The 20,031-nt window shown below is 47.5% G+C and overlaps 1 protein-coding gene across 1 annotated transcript in view; it reads left to right on the top strand.

The window, feature by feature from the left end:
- The window catches only part of MDM4 (MDM4, p53 regulator), a 29,986-nt gene extending 18,998 nt beyond the window's left edge, over positions 1-10,988 (top strand). Inside the window, exons 6-11 of the mRNA XM_019546484.1 lie at positions 1,304-1,478; positions 2,268-2,364; positions 3,502-3,662; positions 4,212-4,346; positions 5,133-5,213; positions 7,014-10,988. Coding sequence (XP_019402029.1) covers positions 1,304-1,478; positions 2,268-2,364; positions 3,502-3,662; positions 4,212-4,346; positions 5,133-5,213; positions 7,014-7,565 — 1,201 coding nt within the window. The 3' untranslated portion in view covers positions 7,566-10,988. The remainder of the gene's footprint in view (positions 1-1,303; positions 1,479-2,267; positions 2,365-3,501; positions 3,663-4,211; positions 4,347-5,132; positions 5,214-7,013) is intronic.
- The last annotated feature ends 9,043 nt before the right edge of the window (positions 10,989-20,031 follow it).

Raw genomic sequence — 20,031 nt, 5'->3', positions numbered from 1 at the left:
CCAACTGTTCACCGCACTGATGAGTCACACAGCATCTCTTTAGGAGTACGTTTCTTTCTTGAAAAATGTTATGTTCTTTTTTTTTTAATTTCTATACTCAGAAAAAAAAATCCAATATGACAGGTGTATTTGTACTTATTCCAAGAATAGTGCATGCTATTTATATAATGTTAAAAGACAGGGAGTACGTCTTAATCATAAAGCCCCTTTTCTCCTCCGCTTTGCCAGCGGAGAGCCAAAGCAATTAAAGATGAGCTAGACAGATTCTCTTTTCCTTCAGGTGTAAGCTAGTCAGTCAGTGGCTGCAGAAGATTTACTAGTAGAGATGATGGAAAAGGCAGAAGAGGAAATAGCTGGCTTTTTCAAATTTGCTTTGTTGAAGAGTTACAAAAAAAAAAAACCCACACAGTTAGTTTTAAACTGAACATGTTCAATGTGGACCCAAGTAGAAAAGAATGTGGAACCCAGCAAGGTCACATTCCAGCCACTTTTCACACGACAACTATAGTTCGTGTCTTCTTTGTGCTGTGAAGTGTACCAGGCATAAGACTCTATGCCTGTGCTCACAGAAGGCAGGGGGAGTTTTCTACTGAGATGAAAAGAGGGCAGGAACACTTCATGTTCTTGTTTCTATTACAAGCCTTTCTGCACAGAGTGCAGTCTCTTCTAAAATCTGTCTCTGTGGTTAGGCAGGATCAGCTTTCGTTAAGCTGGTTGCTCTAGCTATTTAGATGGGACTTTCCTAACCTTTATGTATAGTGTACTTGTCTGCAATAAATTGTACAAAAGAGACACTGATTCAAAATGCCTATGGAGGCACCTGCCTATACAGTGTTCTTCCCACTTCAGTCTAGTTTCTGTTCTTCCCTCTTCAAAATGACATTTCTTCAGTGTCTCTTGGGCCACTAAAAGAGCACTTAAGGAATCCCACTCTCTCCTCTATTGCCTTAGCCTTCAACAGGGAACTGCTCTTGGTTCCAGTTCAGTGTGCACCACTTCTGCTGCTGCTCTGAGCTTCCCATCCTCAAGCAGGCTTCCTGTGTAAAGAGTGAAGCAACCTGCAGTGGGAGCTGGAGGGATAGTTTTTGGCACTGGGAAGAGCCAGGTTTCTGCCCCACAGTGAGATTCCATCAAGCCTTGTCTCTCGGTGGCCACAGACCCTGCTTACTTACTCTGCAGGACCTTGCCTCTTGCATCTATTCCAAAACCAAGGAAACATCCCTTGTCTGCCTGTATTAGCCATCGGGAACTGGCCAGCTCCCTAAAGAAGAAAGGGTTCTGGTTTCTTCTTAAAGTAGCACAGACCTGTCTGCCAAGCCTGGCTCGTTGGTTGTGTGCTGAGGGCCTTCTGTGTTGTGAGAATGGCTATTACCAGGGAAGGTGTTTTCTTTTGTTTTACCTGCCATCTAGATGCTGCACAGACTCTTGTTCACGCAAAGGATCAGAGCATCGATAACGCAAGCCGAGACCAGCCGAAGGTAAACCCACTGCCTGGTGGTTTCTTTTGTTGTACAGAGTGCCCCTTCTCTGTACCTGTGCGTAGTGGACTGCCAGAACTTTTTTGCGGCTTGGCTGGCAGGTCTTCACCTTCCTAAAAAGTTCTTGGGAGTCCACGGACCAGGGACAGAGTGACCCTTCTCTGTTCTCTTCATTACAGAGTTCCATTCTCTGAGCGCGTTTCTCTGGGGTGTAGCACTTCTTGTCCTCAGTCTCACCAGCTTGCACTGTCTTTTTGTGTGGTATTTTTTTTTTAATCCCCCTTCCCTTCTTGTACAATGGAGTTAGCAAAAAAATTGACCTTCCTAAAAGATTAAACTGGTTTTGCTTAGGATCATTTTCAGAAGCTTTCAGGCAGATTCTGGAAACCTGGGAAAAATCTTGTGGCAGTCTTAGCTTATTTCAGACATGTACATTGGGATTAACACAATCCGATCTGCGAGGTGACTCTACGTTTTGGAGCCGGGGGGGAGCGGGGGGTGACAAGGGTCACAGTATTACAGTGTTAAGATGGCAACTCTTTGGAACTGTTGCCAACCTGAAGATTTTTCCTGGGTTGAAAGTAAGTCACGTGTGCTGATAACAACAGATCCATAGCAGCTTTCTTGAGTGGTTAATAGTGTGTGGTATGTGTTCAGTAAACCTTTATTTCATTGTGTAACTCCTCAGTGATGCACTGCAGCTGGTGACTCAGAGTGGAAGTGCTACATCCCCTTGTCCCTGTCAGCTCTGATTGGGCTAATGGCTCTTGTTTCCTTTTCTTCAAGCAGAGCAGCACAGAGGGAGTTTCTGACGTTGGGAGTACAGAGGGTGAAAGCAATGCTCCTGCTTTGTCTACCTCAGAGCACAAATCTGGCAATTGTGAAGGTGAGTAAAAGTTGTGGGGGCAAACAAATCCACCTGGGCATTCACGACACTTGGGGCCCTGCCTGGCACGAAACAATCAGGCCAGCACGCTGGGAGACTAATAAAAATCCTATTGTGGAAAATAATCTTCCAAAGTCATGATTTTATGGCAAGGATTTAGAGGACCATAAATATCTGCCAAAGGTATTTTATGATATACAGGCTTTCTAGCTTGGATACTTGGCCTCATAAATAAACAAACACTTGGATGCAACGACAGGGTAAGCCCAAACAGCACATCTATCATTAAGCAATGCCACCAAAAATCTTACAGACCTTCCTGAAGGATATTTGAAATACCAAAATTATTCTTGTATCAATTTATCCTTCTAGGGTACTTTGTCCTTTGATTACATAAAATACAGGCTGAGCTGTCTTCACTCGTTGCCCACAAGCCAACAGCTCTTTTCTTAAGTTCAGTCCTACTTTTTCATCCATCTCCTTTGTAGCTAGACATTTCTTAGCAAGAAATCCCCAGCAACGTTGAAAGATAAGTCAGTCGCATACAAGTTATGTGTTTTGGAGGTTTTCCCATATTTTTCTCTGTCTTGATATAGATGAGTCAGATTCTTAAAACTGGCACTTCTTTGCAGGCCCAAATAGTTGTCACATCAGATGAGGATAGACAGATATTTTTAGATCACATAGGCACGGTAGGTAGGGCCCCCTTGTCTGTGTCTTCGGAGCTGTTGACGTGAAAAGGGAGCCAAAGTATATTAGCGTGCTAGGGCCAGGCAAAATTAAACCTGGCCCTTAGAGAAGCATTAGATTGAGTCATGGCATGCAGTACTGGAGTCAAGGGAAGGGCAAAAACTGTCAGTGATGTTGGGGAGGCATTGGGGTGTCTGCTGTATTCTGCGTTTGTGTGGCACCTTTTAAACCAGACTCATCAACTGCTTTGCAAAATAACATGAAAGTCCAACAGTACAATATTTTGCTTTCTTTCTGTGACAAGCATACACAAGGGTTCGTTAACATAACTTGAGGCGAAAGGTATAGATGTAAGTGTTTAAATAATACACAGCGTGTTGAACTTTGGGACTGGTTTCTCTTCAAGTTAGAGACATGTCATGACCTGGGTTTCACTTGGTTCTGCAGAAAAAGACTTACTAGAAAGCAGCTTAAAAAGTAGAAGCCCTAAACCTGACTTGGCGTTGGAGGAATGGGATGTAGCTGGTCTTCCATGGTGGTTTATAGGCAATCTAAAAAACAACTATGGGGCCAGAAGTAGTGGATCAACAGACATACAGAATAACCAGGTATGCAGACATTTGAAACACTTGATTTTTTTTCTTTTTCCCTTCTTTTGTGTACCAATGAAATACTGCTGTGGCTTCCATTCAAGACTTCAGCGCTCTATCCAGTTTTCCCTATCAAAAGTCTTTTTTTGTGCGGGTAAAGCTTGGTGTTTCTGGACAGACTGTCCCATTTTCTAAGTGGGTGTCCTTCTCCATGCCAGAGCAGTGATCGGTGGTATTTCTGTGGTGCCACGTGCATAGTTTATGAAGTTCATTGGAATTTTTCAGGATAAGATGAATGTAGTATGATGGTAGCCTTTGTGAGAACCATTAACAAGAAGACTGAATTGTGGAACCTGTCAGAAAATTGGAGAAAATAGGTCTCTCTTTTCCAGCCTGGTCTATTGAATTGTACTTCACTGGAACGGAAGGAGCTTTTAAGTGGGGAGGAGTCTGTTTTAAGACAAGGGCAGAGCATAAGTTACGGCTGCAGCTGCAGTCACTCAGACACCAGGGTCGGTCGCCAATATGCCGATGCATAAGTATTTTCTCCCATCTCCTCTCTGCCAGGACATAGACACTGCCATTGTTTCAGATACTACTGATGATTTGTGGTTCCTTAATGAATCTGCGCCGGATCAGCTTAATGTCATAGCTGAAGTAGAGACAGCTGACTGTGAAGAAGGGAAAGAGAGTGACAAACAGGTACTTCTCAAAAGAACCACATTGCACATGATATGCAGGTTGGCTGTGTCAGCTGATCAGATTTTACTTGCAGACCCCTTCACCATTCAGTTCTCCTGTGCTCTCCTGCATTAGCCAGTCCAGTAAGCAACCAAGATTTGAAACTTTTGCTTGGTAAAGGTTGTCTCCCTTTTAACTGACAGACCTTTTTTACTTTGTATTCTCTTTGTTGCTGCAGGGACTAATCTGCCTGTCTTTTTCCACACTGAGGTAGTTTTAAAAGCACACGACTGAGTGAAGGGTGACATCTGTCAGTGTTTTGTTTTTACTGTCACTGCAGCATCACCTTAAGGTTAATAAAATAATTGGGAGGGTGAACTGAGATTACTCGCCCTGTATTTTGGCGAGCATGTTATTTTACCATCAGTTTCACAGTTTGGATCTGGTCCTACATGCTTAAGCAGTAGACAGCCAGATTAACTACATGAGTAAAGCTACCCTTTGTACCTTTGAAGGATTAAGTCGATGAGTCTTTCACTGACATTCGTAAGACTCCTCAGGTGAGCAGGGGTTTGCAGGATTTGGCTTTAGTTTCCTGAATTTGTCACACATCAGTGAAGAGAACCACAGCACTTGTCAGGAGAATTCAGGGGGCAGCTGCCATACTTTAAACTACTTCTTACTCCTTTCTGGAAGTGGATGAAGTTGCAAGTTGATGGGCCATTTTAACGTCAAGGTACAAGGCTGGGCACTTCTGGAATATGGATTCCTTGCGTACAGTTCTACTAACTCGTTGAATTTTTCTAGGAGACCGAGGCAACATATTTTGATGACCCTGAAGATTCTCAGTGCTTAGATGATGACGTGGATACAGAAATTCCCTCTGAGGTATGCATCCTTGAGCTCAGCACTCCATGCCCTGAGTACACTGCAGCCCTAGGTTTAGCAACTACAATGTACGCTGTAGGTTGTGATAAAGAACGCTTCCCTTGGATTCTTCTAAGCCAAAGAAAGTACGCTTCCTTTGTTTGGGGCCTCCACAGAGAGGTTTGGAAGAGCGGTTCTGTCTCAGTTGAGTTTGCTTTGGACAGGGGTCTGTTTAAATACCAACACAAGAATTAGCATCAACAACCTACTTTTGGCAGCCTGAGGATGGTCAGGCATTGAGCGGACCAAGGAGAGTAAACACCCTGCTTGTCCCAGAGTTGCTCCTTCAGGGCTGGGCAGCGTGGGAGAATTTGCAGCTGCCTCTGCTGCTCTTTGTCTAAAAAATTAAAGGCTTTATTCTTCACCTAAAAGTCCCCTTGCTGGCAGTATAAAATAGATGAGTGTGAACTGTATTTATCTGTGATTAGAGGCCCCTTTATGCTGCTTGAACCCCATGGAATGAGGATCAGGCCCTCATTTTCCAGTGCCTTCTACTCAACGCTGAATTAATTTAATTATTTAAAAAACCCCCACCTAAGTAAAAAAGCGTGGATATGTCTGCACACTTTCTTAGAGCCAGTTCTGAACTGCAGTTTGAGAGGAACTCTGGGATTTAATCATTGATGGTGATTTGGAAATGTCAGCCGGGCTCCAAGCCAACTCTTAAACTGCTGGATGCCTCCTCCAGAATGGTGAGAGCATCCAGTTCTCACCCCTCTCTGGCGGAGGTACTTGTATGGACCTTGTCACTACAGTATCTGAGCTCCTGACAAATAACATTTGCCTTAACAGCAGTCTTGTGGGGAGGCAGTGCTGTTCCTCCATCTTGCAAAAGGGGAACTGAGGCAGAAAGATTAAGGCCCAGATCCACCTAAGTATTTGGGGGCCTTTGTGGATCTAGGCCTTGAAGTGACCCATCCAAGGCCACACAGGTTGCTTGCGACAAAGCGGAGCTTCAGCCTGTGTTTCCCACAGCTCAGGCTGGCACTTAACTACCAGACTGTCCTTCCCTCCCGCTAACTCCCTCTGTTTCTGAACAATCGTCTTTGACTTTTCAGAGAGATGTTGTTGCAGTACATCTTGAGGAACATCAGATTTGTGTTCTTTCATCTGTGTTCCCTGCCCTCACCTCCACCAACCCTTTCGGCTTCCTTTTGGTGTATGTCAGAAGAAATAACGTTATGCTGCTCCTTGGAGCTGGGATAGCCAAAACTCTTTGAGTGTTGTTTGCAGACTATGCTGGCTTGACAAATTAGATTGTCCCTGGCATTGGACAACTGAATTATATAACTTTAAACTTGGGCAGCTATTGTCCTTGGCATCTCAGGGTAATCAAGTAAGCCACTATCAATTGTGTAGATCCAACAGATGCTAAATGATTACTGATTCTAAGAAATACACTCCTAACCGATGCAAAGAGGGTGTCCACCTTGAATTTAGGTTGGGACGTTTAAAATTGAGCAAACTGCACAGAATAAGAACATTACGTTCCTCTAATGATAACAAAGGTTGAGAGGGAGGAAAGAGTTAAACACCTGAGAAAGCCGGAGTGCAGAGGGGGTATGGGTCAAGTGGAGTATCTGAAGCTTTCCATATTAACCACTGATCAAGCTACATGCCATGCATCTGCTGGCCTCGACTTGGGGATACCAGGCCACTTTGGATGGAGGCCCCTTGCTGCTTCCCCGTGTAGAGGGAGTTAGCCACATGCAAGAATGCCCTAACATGCCACTGTTTTTGTCTGCCCCCGTCATTTCTCAGGAGTGTTGGCAGTGCAGCAAGTGCAAGAAGTTTAACTCTCCAGTCAAACGGTACTGTTACCGCTGCTGGGCCTTAAGGAAGAACTGGTACTCGGATTGCCCCAAACTCGTTCACTCTTTATCGATGTCCAGTATTGATGCTATGCAAGATAAAAATGATGACAAGGGGATTGATGTTCCAGACTGCAGGAGAACTGTTTCTGCTCCAGCTGGCCAAGCCAAACAGCCATTTTTGGTAGAAGGCAAGTCTCACATGGATCCCTGCAGTTCCATCAAGTCCATGGATTTAGTGGAGGATTGCAGCAGCCAGGAGACATTGGTGAATTTTGGCAAGCATGAAGAGAAGGAAAAAGAATCTTTTGACAATATCAAACAACTGTTGGATCCCTGCCTCGTATGCCAGAAGAGACCACGGAATGGGAATATTGTCCATGGCAAGTCTGCTCACCTAGTGGCCTGTTTCAGATGTGCAAAAATGCTGAGAAAGGGAAGATCACCTTGTCCAGTTTGCAAGAAAGAGATCCATGGGGTGATCAAAGTCTTTATGGCATAACCGTGCTGGCTGCTTACAGACAAAAAAAGTAAAAAACCGATGCTTTACTTTCAGCTCCAGACACCCCTGCACTGAGTGCAGTGCATGCCCAGAAGAGGCATCACATTAGATTTGTATAGATTTAATATATATCTGTATAGATCAGGCCCTTCAGCGGGGCTTTTTGGTGTTTTTGTCTAACAACTGATTGAATGTGCGTCAGATAAAAGCACCAAAAAGCCCTGCAGAAGTGCCTGATCTGTACAGACTCTAGAGAGCCTGGTCAAATTGATGTACTGCCTCTTCTGGTAAAGTATTTCGTTCCTGCCCCCAACCCCCCTGTTTTTCATCACCTGCTGTAATAATAAGGTGCTGCAAGGACATGTGTACTAGTTGAAGGGTTACTGAAAAAAGACTTCATTCTGGGCTTTGTGGGGATGGAAGTCAAGCTAACTTTGCAACTCATCTGGGAAATGCCAAAGAGGTGGCATCCAGACATTTGCCAAATGGAACTGAATGATCCCCTAAATAGAATGAAATAATATTCTGTTGCTAGTGTTGGTTTAAAGTCCAGAGGCCTGTCAGTAGCATGTGCTCTGGGCTTCCAAGTTTCTAAGCCCTTTACTTCACTTTCAGAGCTTTGGAAATGAGGATGGTCACAAGGTTCCTCAGGTTTTTTGAACTGTGGTCCTTGCAGAAACCACTGCAGTTCTGTGAAAAGCAGAATCTTGCTCGGTGATAAGGAAAGCCTCATGCAGTGCAGAGCTGTGTATGGATGGGCAGTTTCTGTAAGAATCAGTTCTTAAGAGCATGGAGGAGTGAGGTATCCTGCCTTTTCTAACGCTGTAGTATTTTGGTAAAGATTAGCTTGAGTTTCCCCCTTCTCTTCCTTCCCCCAGTTCCCAGTAAGGCAAACGAAAGAACATCCCAAATCCACTTTTGAATCAAAAAATATGCCTAAGATGCTTCAAAAGTAGTGTATACCATATCTTTACCAATTCATATTGAGCCCTCTTCAATTGTAATACCAGGATCAGGAGTCTGACTTAGTTTCTGTCCCTTGCCATAGCTTTGCCCAAGTCAGTTAGTGCAGCCGGACACCCATCTGGACTTGGCTTTATGACTAAGTGAGGCGGGTGCTTACAGCGGCCGTTGTTTGCATCTGAACATTTTGATGATCGTAACTGGTCGTTTGTGCTTAAATCATTACAGCTACATACCTGTCTTGTTGGCCCCGGCCCCGGCCCCTCATTTCAGTCTATTTAGAGTGCCACAGACAGTTGTTAAGGACTCGAACATGGAATTTGAAAAAACAAAGCTTTGCGAGTGCGCTTCCCTCTCAGAGAGCATTGCAGCCGGTCTCCCATGAAAGCTGCTCTAGCCTTGCCCTTGTGATGAAAGCTGTGGAGGAATCTGGGAAGGAAAGACTATCCCTGGGGGTTCTAGCCTCTGGTGGCACTGCAGTACTGTCGTGCAGCTTCGTTAGATCCACCTTCCTGCCAGAGCCAGCCACGTCTCATCACAGCTGGCCCGAGAACCCCAGAGGGTCCGAATAGCTTTCATGGAGCAGCTGGCATGACGGTGGGCAACCTTGTTCAGATTCTCTTCTGGCTTCTGCAGCATGGACCACGCACCGCACACCTAGTGCGAGGGAAGAGGCTGTGCTGGAGAAGCAGCTGATCTCGCCAGCGAGGACCCACAGCTGAAAAATACCTTCCGTGTTATGCTGGCCTGAGCGTGATCTAGCTACTTGCTAAACTGTAAAGGCAGGTAAATGGCCCCTTCCAACCTGCAGCCAACTTCTCCTTTGGTAAACAAGAGTCATTAACACTGCTGAGTGCTTAGGGGGAATCTGTTTCCCTGCCACCTCCTCCTTCCTGTAAAGCCATTAAAAACTGCCCACAGGCTTTATTTTCACTTCCCATTGATGCACCTGAAATTGGGAAGCAACTTGCACTTTATTCTCTTCAACCTTTCAATCCAAGTGTGAGAGTATGATGTAGGTGCTATTTTGCCTAGTCTGTCGCTTGTGTAGTAGTGCTCCCAACCTCCTGCCTGGGCATTGAGAAGGATGGTTGTAATAACTGCTTTTCTTCCTCTACTGCCTTTTTTTTATGTACAAAAGTATTCCCAGTGGATTGGGCCCATGCAGCGGGTAGCCAGTTGTGGGTGCATGGAACCTGTCTACCAGTCATCATCTCAAAGGTTTCACCACCCTCTTCGGAGCCGTCACTACTTATCATTGCAGCTCATGCCCTTTGTGCAGCTACCAAGGACACACACTTTAACTGAACCTGGATTTGATTATGTAAAGCCTCCCACACCCAGTCCTATTCACCACCAGCCGTAGCAACAACAGCTTCATTGAACTTAATTTCTCTGCCGGGACACCAGATTACATGGACTCAGAGCTGTCACTGCCAAGAGTATTTTTTTTATTTTCCACATGTGTTGATATATTTACTGTGTTGGTTTTTACTTGCTCTGTGTCAGCATTTGTTTGCAAAGTTCTAGAGTTCTACTTGAGACACTGTTTTAAAATGTCATTTTTCTATGTGGAGGATACATGCGAGGTGGTGCTTGGCCTTTATTCTGTTGAAGTCGGATATGTCCTTGAGGCTTGGTTCTTCTTCTTTGTTGTAGTTTTGGTAAAATGAAGATGATGCACCTTAGCTCCTTATCTACAGAAGCAGAACAGGGTCAGCTCCTGGCAGCACAAGAGGGGAACTCTTGTCACAGTCCCTTTGAACAGTTGCGCGCTTGGTGAGGTGATCTTGGGCAGGAGCCTACAAGTGCTCGTCTTGATACTGTGAATTGCTTCTAAAACCTCTGTTAAGACTTCTGTTTGAATAGGGTAGGTGCTGGTGTGTCCAGCGCGCAGTTCTTACAAACCAGAAAACAAAAAGGCAACAAAAAGGAAAAAAAAAAGGCACTGGGCTGTGGCCATAACTTTTGCATACCAGTGACTAAAATACTGTTAACAAGAGTTCTGAGTCAGGTGGGACTGGAATATCCTGACTGAAACCCTGTTAAGATCTGTTCACCCATAAGTTGCTGTATTTGCCTCTTTTCTGTTTTTATGAGTTTCTTGGTGCAAAGCTCCCTTGCTCACAGAAAAAACAAGTTGTTAGTGTAATATTAAGTGATAAAATATGTCTTCAGAAAAGCTTTTGGGGTTGCTTGTTGGCTTTCTGCCCTCTCCATGACTAAGGCAGGTGCTGATATGGCTATTTCTGCTGGGAGTAAGATTTATTTTATTGAAATCATTATACCAGCACCTTTAGACTAGAAATGCTACTGCTGGGGGCACGTTAACTATACTAGTCAAGTAAAAGCTAAGTAGCATGAGTCCTACATAGACTACATGTACAAGTTGCGCAGATGCTCAACATTTCTGAAAAAATGAAGCCACTGGTGTAGCTGTCTCCCTTTGGGAACACAGGGAAAAAAGAAATGTTGCCCAGCATCATATGGGATCCTGTGTTGGACCTGTGCATTGGAGGTTCGAGTTAGACTGCCAAGGCATGCTACCTTTGCTGTGACAGCCTATAAGAAAACTATGTCCAAGTTACTGAACATGCCTCTTTTTCTCTTTGGTTATCTTATTATGACGTGCAATATGAGAGCAAAGATGCTGTGCAAACATTTAAATGGCTGTTTCTGCTCCCTGTGTTGTTACTACTAAAAAAGTTTGTAGCTATCCTCAGGTTTTCTTCACCAAAGTTGTTGTGTGCTGTTGTGGAACATGCTAGGAGGATCGGTGCTGACACGTAGTTTATATGTAATGTATGTGCTAACCCCCCCCAGCCAAAGTGCTTTGCATTCAAAGCCCACATCTTGACTGATAACTTAAATGCATTATTGTAGCCACCAGCATTCAAAGCCCACATCCTGACTGAGACTTAAATGCATTATTGTAGCTCTTCAGTGCAGCTTTAGTCAAATAAATGCTTCCCCACAGTGGCTTGTGCATTACAGAGCCAGGTCTGTGTATGTATCAGAGTGCGTTCCTGATACTGGGGCAGCCAGAAGTATAGAAGCCTTCCTTGAGTGCCTCCCCTCTGTCCTTCCCCATGGTGCTGATGCTTCTTTGCTAAGCTAGCACTACCACTTGAACCATTTTGCTAGGCGCATTAATCTCTTCCCTCCTGTGTCCCACAGGTCAGCATCCCTCCCAAGCTAGACTTCATTGCCACCCATTCAAGGTGAAGGAGCTTTAAAAATTGTCCCTCAGAGCCTGGCTCTATCCCAGTTGTTGGAAACACTCCAGAAAGCTTCTTTTCCTATGTGGGGACAGGGCAGGATATCTTTTCTCCAGCAGAATGCCCTGTCCCTTCTGCCCCAGGCTGCACTCAGTGCTCACCATGCTGTGGCATAGTTCTGGGGTGGTAAAAAAAAGAGGCGCAGTTTAGCCATGATTTTTTTCCAAACTGGCTTTCTCACAGCCTCTGCCCACGATGTGGGTGGTGCCCACCACGGCAGAGCTCCCTCTGAAGGAAAGCAGATTGGACAGATCACAGTTTTGCTGTGGAGCTGAGCTGGGCCTGGCTTCTCCAGCCCTCCCCTGAAAAACACATCCCAGCAAAATGCAGTACCCTGCTTCCCACCTTGCAGCTGGCCTCTTCTGCTTCTGGCCTTTCCTGTCCCGTAGGGGACAAATCTCTGTGCCAGTTATTTGCATTAGACGTTTCACATAGGGGAAAGAAACATGACTAAAGACATGTCTTCAGAGGAAACCTGGGCTCTGTTTCATGGCCGTGGCCCTGGCTCACTGTTCTGAGCAAGCCACTTCGTTCCTTGTTATGGTTTTGTAAAGGAGGGGTTGCAGTCCTGCCCTAACTCTCAGGCATGCTCAGTGGCTACATTCGTGTCTGAAGAGCACCAGGATCCTAGAGAGGAAGATACTCAGCAGCTTCTGTCAAGCAGCTCCCTGGAGTAAGGGGAAAAGATGTAGTGAATTAGTTGCAGCCAGATCTCGGGGCGGAAAGGACCTGCCTATGCTGATGATATTTTCAGGAGCCTTGGAAGTACTGGGACAATTGCTTCTCTGTCCTGGAGAATTCTGTGGTGCGCATCCATGCCATTTAATAGCAGAAGCTGGACTTTACCTCTTTTGAAAGTGAAAGGCAGCAGAACCCAACACCAGGACATTGTGATTTCTTGGTTGTCCTGCGAAAAAGCCCAGTGCCAGTCTATGGGTTACACTTCTAGTGAAACTTGGCAACATCCTGCGTTCTGTTCAGCACCAGTAAGTGCTATGGCTGCAGCCTTAAATCTCTTCAGACACTTTTCCCTGCCCCTGTGCTATTATTGTAAGCCAAATCTCTCTGTATTTGCACTGAAATCAACTCAGTTACGTATGTGATATGGGACTGTCAGCTCTGCACAGGGTCTGAATAGAGCTTTTATCGCCAGCAAGGCATCTTCCTCCTTTCTTTGTCTTCCCTTGTCCTGTAGTTGGGGTTGGCAACCTGTGGAGCCCATCGGATCCGGCTGGTGAAGCAGTGGCCAGGTCCCGGTGCCGGCACACCTCGGACCTGGGCTGGGTCATTTCTCTCAGAAAAAGCTGACAGCCATTGCCCTGTGGGGATGATTGCACAGTGGTTGCAAAGGGGCAATTGCAGCATGCATACGTGTACCCAAGCTACTTTTCCTCGAGCTGCCGTGGGTAACAGCAGGGAGGACCTAGTGGCGCAGCAGTCAGCTGCCTCAGTACTTGTGAAGCTAGGTCAGGCCCCACCCTGCTGCATTCTCATTGTTCCTATAACCCAAGCCAGATCTGTGCAAGCTGTCGTGAGCCTGGACTGTAGTCCCAGTTCTGACTGCAGTCTGGACACATCCTCAGACTAGCTTATTTGCTTGTGATTGTAGGAGACAGCTCTAGTATAATCCAATTGCTTCTGAGATCTTGATCTAGAAGTTGCCAAGACTTGGTACTGCCATGTGCAATACAGAGTATTGCTTAAAAACTGAGACCATTATGACTGCTAGTGCAGATTGTGACGGCCAGGAGGTCCAGCTCATATCTCAGTTCCCCTTCTCCAGCGTACGCACTGTTGTTCATTCGAGGGTATAGATTGTAGTCGTGCTTCCTCAGCCTGACTATTTGTACCTGAAAGTTTGCAAATTAGAATTTTTACAGTTATTTGAGTTGGTTTAATAAAAGATGCCAGATTTACCTAAACAACCATGCTACTGATTCTGATTTCTGCTCAGCATGTGGGTCAGGGATGGGACCTGAGTGGCACTTTGAGACTAAGGAGGGAGTGGGAGAGGGCATGGTTGGAACTGGGTTATTAGTATTGTCTCTACCCTTTGCCGGTGGGTGGGTGCCTCTCCGGGGAACGTTGCAGGGTGGGTTCTGCTGCTGAGCTGCTCGCTAGAGGGCACTAGCAACTCACACTCAAGCTTGTGGAAAGCCCAGTGTCCAACTTCATGGCATGGCTGCCTCACGGACTTTAGGGGATGTACTTGGGAATCAGTCTACTGCTGCCAGAGTCTGACCGGAGGGGCATGCCGCGTGCTTGATTAAAGCCATGCTGGTTAACCCAGCAGTAGCACACACCGAGCTTTTCACTGCACCGCATCGCTGGTGGTAGCACAATCCCTGTTGTGCTTTCTGGACATTCAAGCAAGGGCAGGCCCCTGTTGTGATGTGCTTACAGTCCAAGGGCAGCCGGGTCAGGAATGGGAAATCGAGAGCAGCTTCACAAAATAGCAGGGTGCAGGCAGTGGGTTGTGAGCTATACATGCATCATAAAAAGCTCAGAGTGATTGTCACCTGGGGTACTACTTCATGACAAACAACACTTTTTTTTTCTCTATAGAAAACAAGCTGCCAGCATTTGAGGAATAGGAAACCTGGAGGGGGAATTGCTTCTCCATGGTGCAAAGACAGAATCTTGTCCTTGCAGAGCATGTGACGAAGCCTCCTGCTTAGGGGGGTTGTGCTGTACCTCTCCAGTTTTCTTATTCTGTAGGATGCAAATCTGTCCTGCCTTCTCCCTGCTAGAAGGCCACTCCATGGTGTTGGAATGCGAGTTCAGATGCAGTGCTGCCATTTATCCCTCACCCATTGCCAGAAGAACATCTTGTTTATGGTGATGGCTTCCTGATGAACACCTGTTGGTTAGCATCTGGGCTACAACCACCAGCCATTTCAGCGCTGCCCCTAGACAGCTTTCAAAGACTGGTAATTAAGCTCATTGCTGGTCTCGGCCAAATTCAAGCTGGTGATTTATATAGGAGAGCTGCTGGATCCATTTCCATGATCTCTCTAATGAGGCTCTTTCTGCAACCTGCCAAAAAAATGTGTAACAGCCACACTTGCAGCAGAGAGAAGGCGGGCAAAATCCACACCTCCTCCACAGAGATCTTTCCCACCCACGTCAGGTCCAAGGTCAGGGGGATGAGTCTCCAAGGGCCCCGCACGCACATCTAGTCTGGAGAAGTGGTCGTGTTACGTACAGGCAAGGTGGTTCTGCCCATTTCAACGCCCCATGTCCTGGGCACACTAGATAACCTCCTCTCCTTTTTGGGTGTGCGGAACAGCCCTGAATATGGAGGATTCTGCAAGAGGGATGGTAGCTGTGTGCAATGAGCCCAGAAAACGGTGGTTGACCATCCTTAAGGAGAAACTCTCTTTCCCCATGTACTACTTATTGCTTCAACACCCCTTTGTCCCTGCAAATCACAGGAGAAAGCTCCTAAACATGTCCCTACTGCAGAATTGTGTTCCCTGTATCAGGCACGTCCCTTCCCTGTGGCCCCTCCACAGCGGAGCCCAGCCATCTCAACCTCTTTTAAGCAAAGCCCAACTATTCCTTAGCCGTCCTCTTTGCTGCATCCCATTTCCTGGCAAGGAGCTGTGCCATAGTGCTGCTTTTCCCGTTCTTGTGTCTACAGCTGTCCAGATGTTTGGTGCAGGCTGGCCAGAGGCAGGGAGACCCTTCCAGAGCACTTGCATCAGTCTTGTTCCCTGGCAGCTTTGCACTGCAGGTAAGATTCCCTTCCCTTCCCTACTTGCCCCTGGTTGAATAGCAGCCATCTGTCTCCGGAGAGCCCCGCAGACTAGATGACTTCTCTTCATTTCGAATTAAGGAGGATATTTATTAAAGCAAGCTGGAGCCCCTCACCTTTGCATCCGACTTCTCAAGGGGGAGCTCGTCAAAGAGACGGCCAATTCCTCATAACGCTCACTTGCATTAGGGATGGGGAACAGCTCACATCTGATGCCTTCCGGCTGCAGCCGGGGCTCTGTCCCCTTGGGAAAAAGCGGTTATTTTGCATCTTAGCAAAAGAGCGGGCAGTTTCTCTCACGGAGAGGCAGGCCTGCTTCCTGCATGGTCCATCTTATGGCACAGGTCAAACATTTACCCTTGCATAATCTGAACCCTTGTATAAACGTTGTATAACCCTTGCATAATCTGAACCCTCGTATAAGGGTTCAGATTATGCAAGGGTTATACAACGCTTGTATAAGATGAACCCTTGCATAATTGGCTTCAGACTGGAGTGAAAAAAAAAAGCAGTAGACACAAAGCCATGAACAGCAGTGACTTTGCCCAAGCCAGTGGAGAATTATCCTGAAAGAATCAATGGTAAAACTGCACTGGTTTCAAATTACACCAGTTTAGGTTATGTCTGTCCACATCCAACTCAGGCTAGCCTGGCTAAAGGCGACCAGGCTACTGCTTGTTCCCCTGCTGCCTAGCTGTGAGGCACAGTAATCACTGCCCATCAGGTGAACTACTTCAGGGTAGTCCTGTTCACATTGCAAGTTGCATCGGGACATATTGCTTGTATGCCCTGGGCCTGCACGTGCCATTGCTAGCACAGTGAAGTGCTGGTTACACTGGGGCCTCTAGGTTAATGCATATAACTAAGCAAAGCAATAAAGATCACTTAAAAGCAATGGGCTAAAGCTGGCTTTTAGGTGCCCTGGTGAGAAGCCAGTTGTGCTAGTAAGTCAGGGGACTTTTGCTTCTGATCCACACCGGCTGAACTGAGAGCAGAGCCCAGGCTACTCACTGTAGTGGGGCAGCGCTGGAAGGGGCTGTGCTTGTGTGAACAAATGCATTGCCACCTGCTCCACAAACCAAGGAGGCCGCTGAAAGCTGATCTTGGACTTCTTTCATGGCACTTGCCCCAAGACCCAGGGAAGGCCTGGCGTAACGCCACCAGGTCACACCTCTCTCAGCCCTGTCTTCCAGGTCCTGAGACAAGGGGCGAAATTTCCGTAAGGGCCTTTCCTGTCTTCTGCCCTTCAACACCGGTCCTGAGAACAATGCAGCGCAGGTGGGAAGGAAACTGCCTTCCAGGCGACTGGCGCCTTGGCAGAGCTGCCTATGGTAGGTGTGCCAGCAGGAAGGGCTCTGGTGGGCTGGCTCAGCCCATGCTGCAATGGCTGTCATCAGTACTGCAATCTTTGCCAGACAGCAGAGGCCTGAAAGGATAGAAAGGCCTGTGCAGTACCTTCCCCCCAGGGCAGAGAGCCGCCTGCTCTGCTCTGCTTTGCGAGCAGAATGTGAATGGAGATACAGCATTAGCCCCAAATGCCAATTTGGTCTCCAATACACCCTGCCTCTGCCGTTTGGAGACCCAGACTCAAGGGTAGGAACCCCAGCATTTTGCCTGGCTGCCCCATGGGAGCGCTGGGGGCTGCTGCAGGTCACCCCACCTCTGTGCTGTGCTGTGCTGTGCTGTGCATCTCACTGTGACCCGGGGAGTGCATGCACTGGCAAAGCTTGCCAGGCACTGGGGTGGCTGAAGAGTTGCTGTACAGCGCTTTGGGCACAGGCAGCGTTTTATAAACACCAGGGATTTCTTTGTCACGCTTTTAGCTTCCTTCATTGCTTAGAGTCTCAGAACAGCAGAGACTCCCAGTGCCTAAAGAAGGGTGATAGTGCCCGAAAGCTTGCTAAGAACCTTTTTTCCAGTTATTTAGTTGGTCTAATAAAAGATATCACATCTACCCAAAGAACCTTGTCTGCCTGTATCCTTAAACCAGAGGTGGGTGATTATTTTGGGCAGAGAGCCGCTTACTGAGTTTTGGCAAGCCATTGAGGGCCGCATGACAGTCAGTCCAGGGCAGATAAATGTTAATTTTCTAAATTTTTTAGGAGCCCCGCGGGCCGGATAGAATGGCCTGGCGCGCCGCATTTGGCCCCCGGGCCGCACTTTGCCCATCCTGCCTTAGACCAACGTGGCTACAAGCAAAAACCCAGGGATTTCTTTGGAAATTCAGTTTTTATTTAAATCAACAAAGAATCACAGACAGGATCATAGAGATGTCGGGCTGGAAGAGACCTCACAAGGTCATCTGATCCAGCCCCCTGGCTCAAGGCAGGATCAGCCCTGACTAAACCATCCCACAATAATGCTACAAACCACACGAGTCACTTATTGTGACCCTCTGATTATTGCTTTCAGAGCAAAAAACATCATCTGTTCAGACACGGCCACTCCATTACGTGCACAGGTTATTCATTTAGGACAAATGCTTGTTTGCACCAAGGCACGGTACCCTTAACTCTGACCCCAAACACAAAACGTTATTTGTCACGCACACTGTCAGATATGAACGCGCCATGTGCAAACCTTCCGAAAAAGAAACCTAACCATGATATCCCAACGCACAAAGACCTCATCGATCAGCCGCAAAGGCAAGTCCACATCCATAATTTTGCCATCAATCAGCAGCATTTATGAACTGAATAGGGCGTGTGTTCATTATGTGGGTCGTGCAGGATTTGTGTGCTTAATTATTCGATTTGGTGTAAAGGCTGGAATCGGTAACTGTTGTTGTCACTTAGCAACCCTAACCGGGTTTGACGGATGACGTCTGAAAGGGCCGTCTTTGGCCCGGATTCAGCCTGTGCTTGCCTCCCAAACGCTGCGGTGGAAGTTTACTACCGGCTTCAACGCTCTGCTGAATTCGGACCTCGGTCTTTTTGGAGACATTTCCACCTGCCTGCTGTCTGACTTCTCAGCCCTGGCTGGATGCAGGTTAGGATCTCTGTAACCAAGGCTCCCATGTTATGCTCTTGTGTTTGGTGTTGATAATATCAATGGGGGAAGGGATGAGCGAGGATTGAATCCAGCGCCTGTGCAATGAGCTGAAAAATTGCCTTCAAATGCTAATATTTCACAGGTGGAAGATTTCCTTCCATGGCTGAAGAACGGTAGTGACGTTCAGATTAATGCTTTCCCTGGCAGTGGAGCATAACCACATTGCAACATATGCGTCTGGCATGCCCGAATCTGGATGCCTTCCCCTCCAGCCCCCCGGATGTGTGGTGTGCGCTGGAAGCTGGTTGCTTCTGGTTTTAAACATGGCTAGCCATTTCCAATGGGTGATGTCTATTCAGCTGGCCTGGGTAAGACAGGGCAAATGTGGCCACCTGCCTTTGGCTTTCAGCTTTGAGCTCACGGGATCCCAGTGGGTTACTAAAGAGTCACTCGGTTTGGCCTGGAAGGGCTAAATCCAAATCCCAAGGAAATAGCAGCCTGGCCACCTGCGCCTGGGCCACAGGTGACCTGGACCCTGTTCCCGGCTCTGCTACGTGCCCCCCTGTGCGACCTCCAGGCAGGATGCGCACAAAGCCTGAGAAGCCCAACGGGTTGAGCTCATCGGGGTTAGCTGATGGGGGGAAATCTGGGGTGACCCCTCTCTGGGCCTCAGTGCCCCCCTCTGTAAAATGGGGCAATACTCCCTTCTCTCCCTCTCCCCTTTGTCAGCAGTGCCTTGACTAGCTGCTCTTCCAGGCAGAGACTTTCCTCTTGGGTGTGCTCACATCACCTCATGCAGCCTGATTGCCAGCAGAGCTATTGGGAGCTCCTGCTGCAATGAATACCCCCGCTGTGCTCCTGGACCCAAATCATCTCCTGGGCACCCCTGTGCTGAGGCATCTGGTCCCGCCAGCCATGCCTAGCAGCTCTCTGATGGTTTGCACAAATAGTGGGTACAGGGCAGAGGGCAGCAGGGCCTCCCTTGATGGCACACTCCTGTGTGTTTGCCCGTTCCCGTGGACCGCGGTGCGATGAATGCCAGCCTCCCCTCTCCCCTTGCATTCCTCCAGCTTCCAGCCTCAGCCAAGACCCCTTCTTGAGCTGAACCCACAGCCGGGCACTGAACCAGCTGGGCCACTCGTACGGTGAGGGGTCTGCGGGCAAAGCCCGACGAGGAGAGATCGAGGGCCCTGGATCTCTTCAGCCACCGCAGGAGAAGGCTGCGAGGGGATCTTGTGGCCGCCTCCAAATTCATCGGGGGGGACAGGGGGGCTGCAAGGAATAGGAGATGCTCTGCTTACCAGGGCACCCCTTGGAGTAACTAGGAGCAATGGCCACAAAGTGACGGAGAGCAGAGTTAGAGGTTAGACATCAGGAAAAACTTCTGTACGATACTGAAACTGGTAGTGGATGGGTTCTTCTCGACCTGGAAGGACGCGGGCAGTGGGGTCCCGCAGGGCTCGGTCCTCGGGCCCGC

This window comes from Crocodylus porosus, unplaced genomic scaffold (assembly GCF_001723895.1).
Source record: "Crocodylus porosus isolate Cpor-Errol unplaced genomic scaffold, CroPor_comp1, whole genome shotgun sequence".
Taxonomy (NCBI): Eukaryota; Metazoa; Chordata; order Crocodylia; family Crocodylidae; genus Crocodylus; species Crocodylus porosus.
This window is presented reverse-complemented; position numbering and strand designations above follow the sequence as displayed.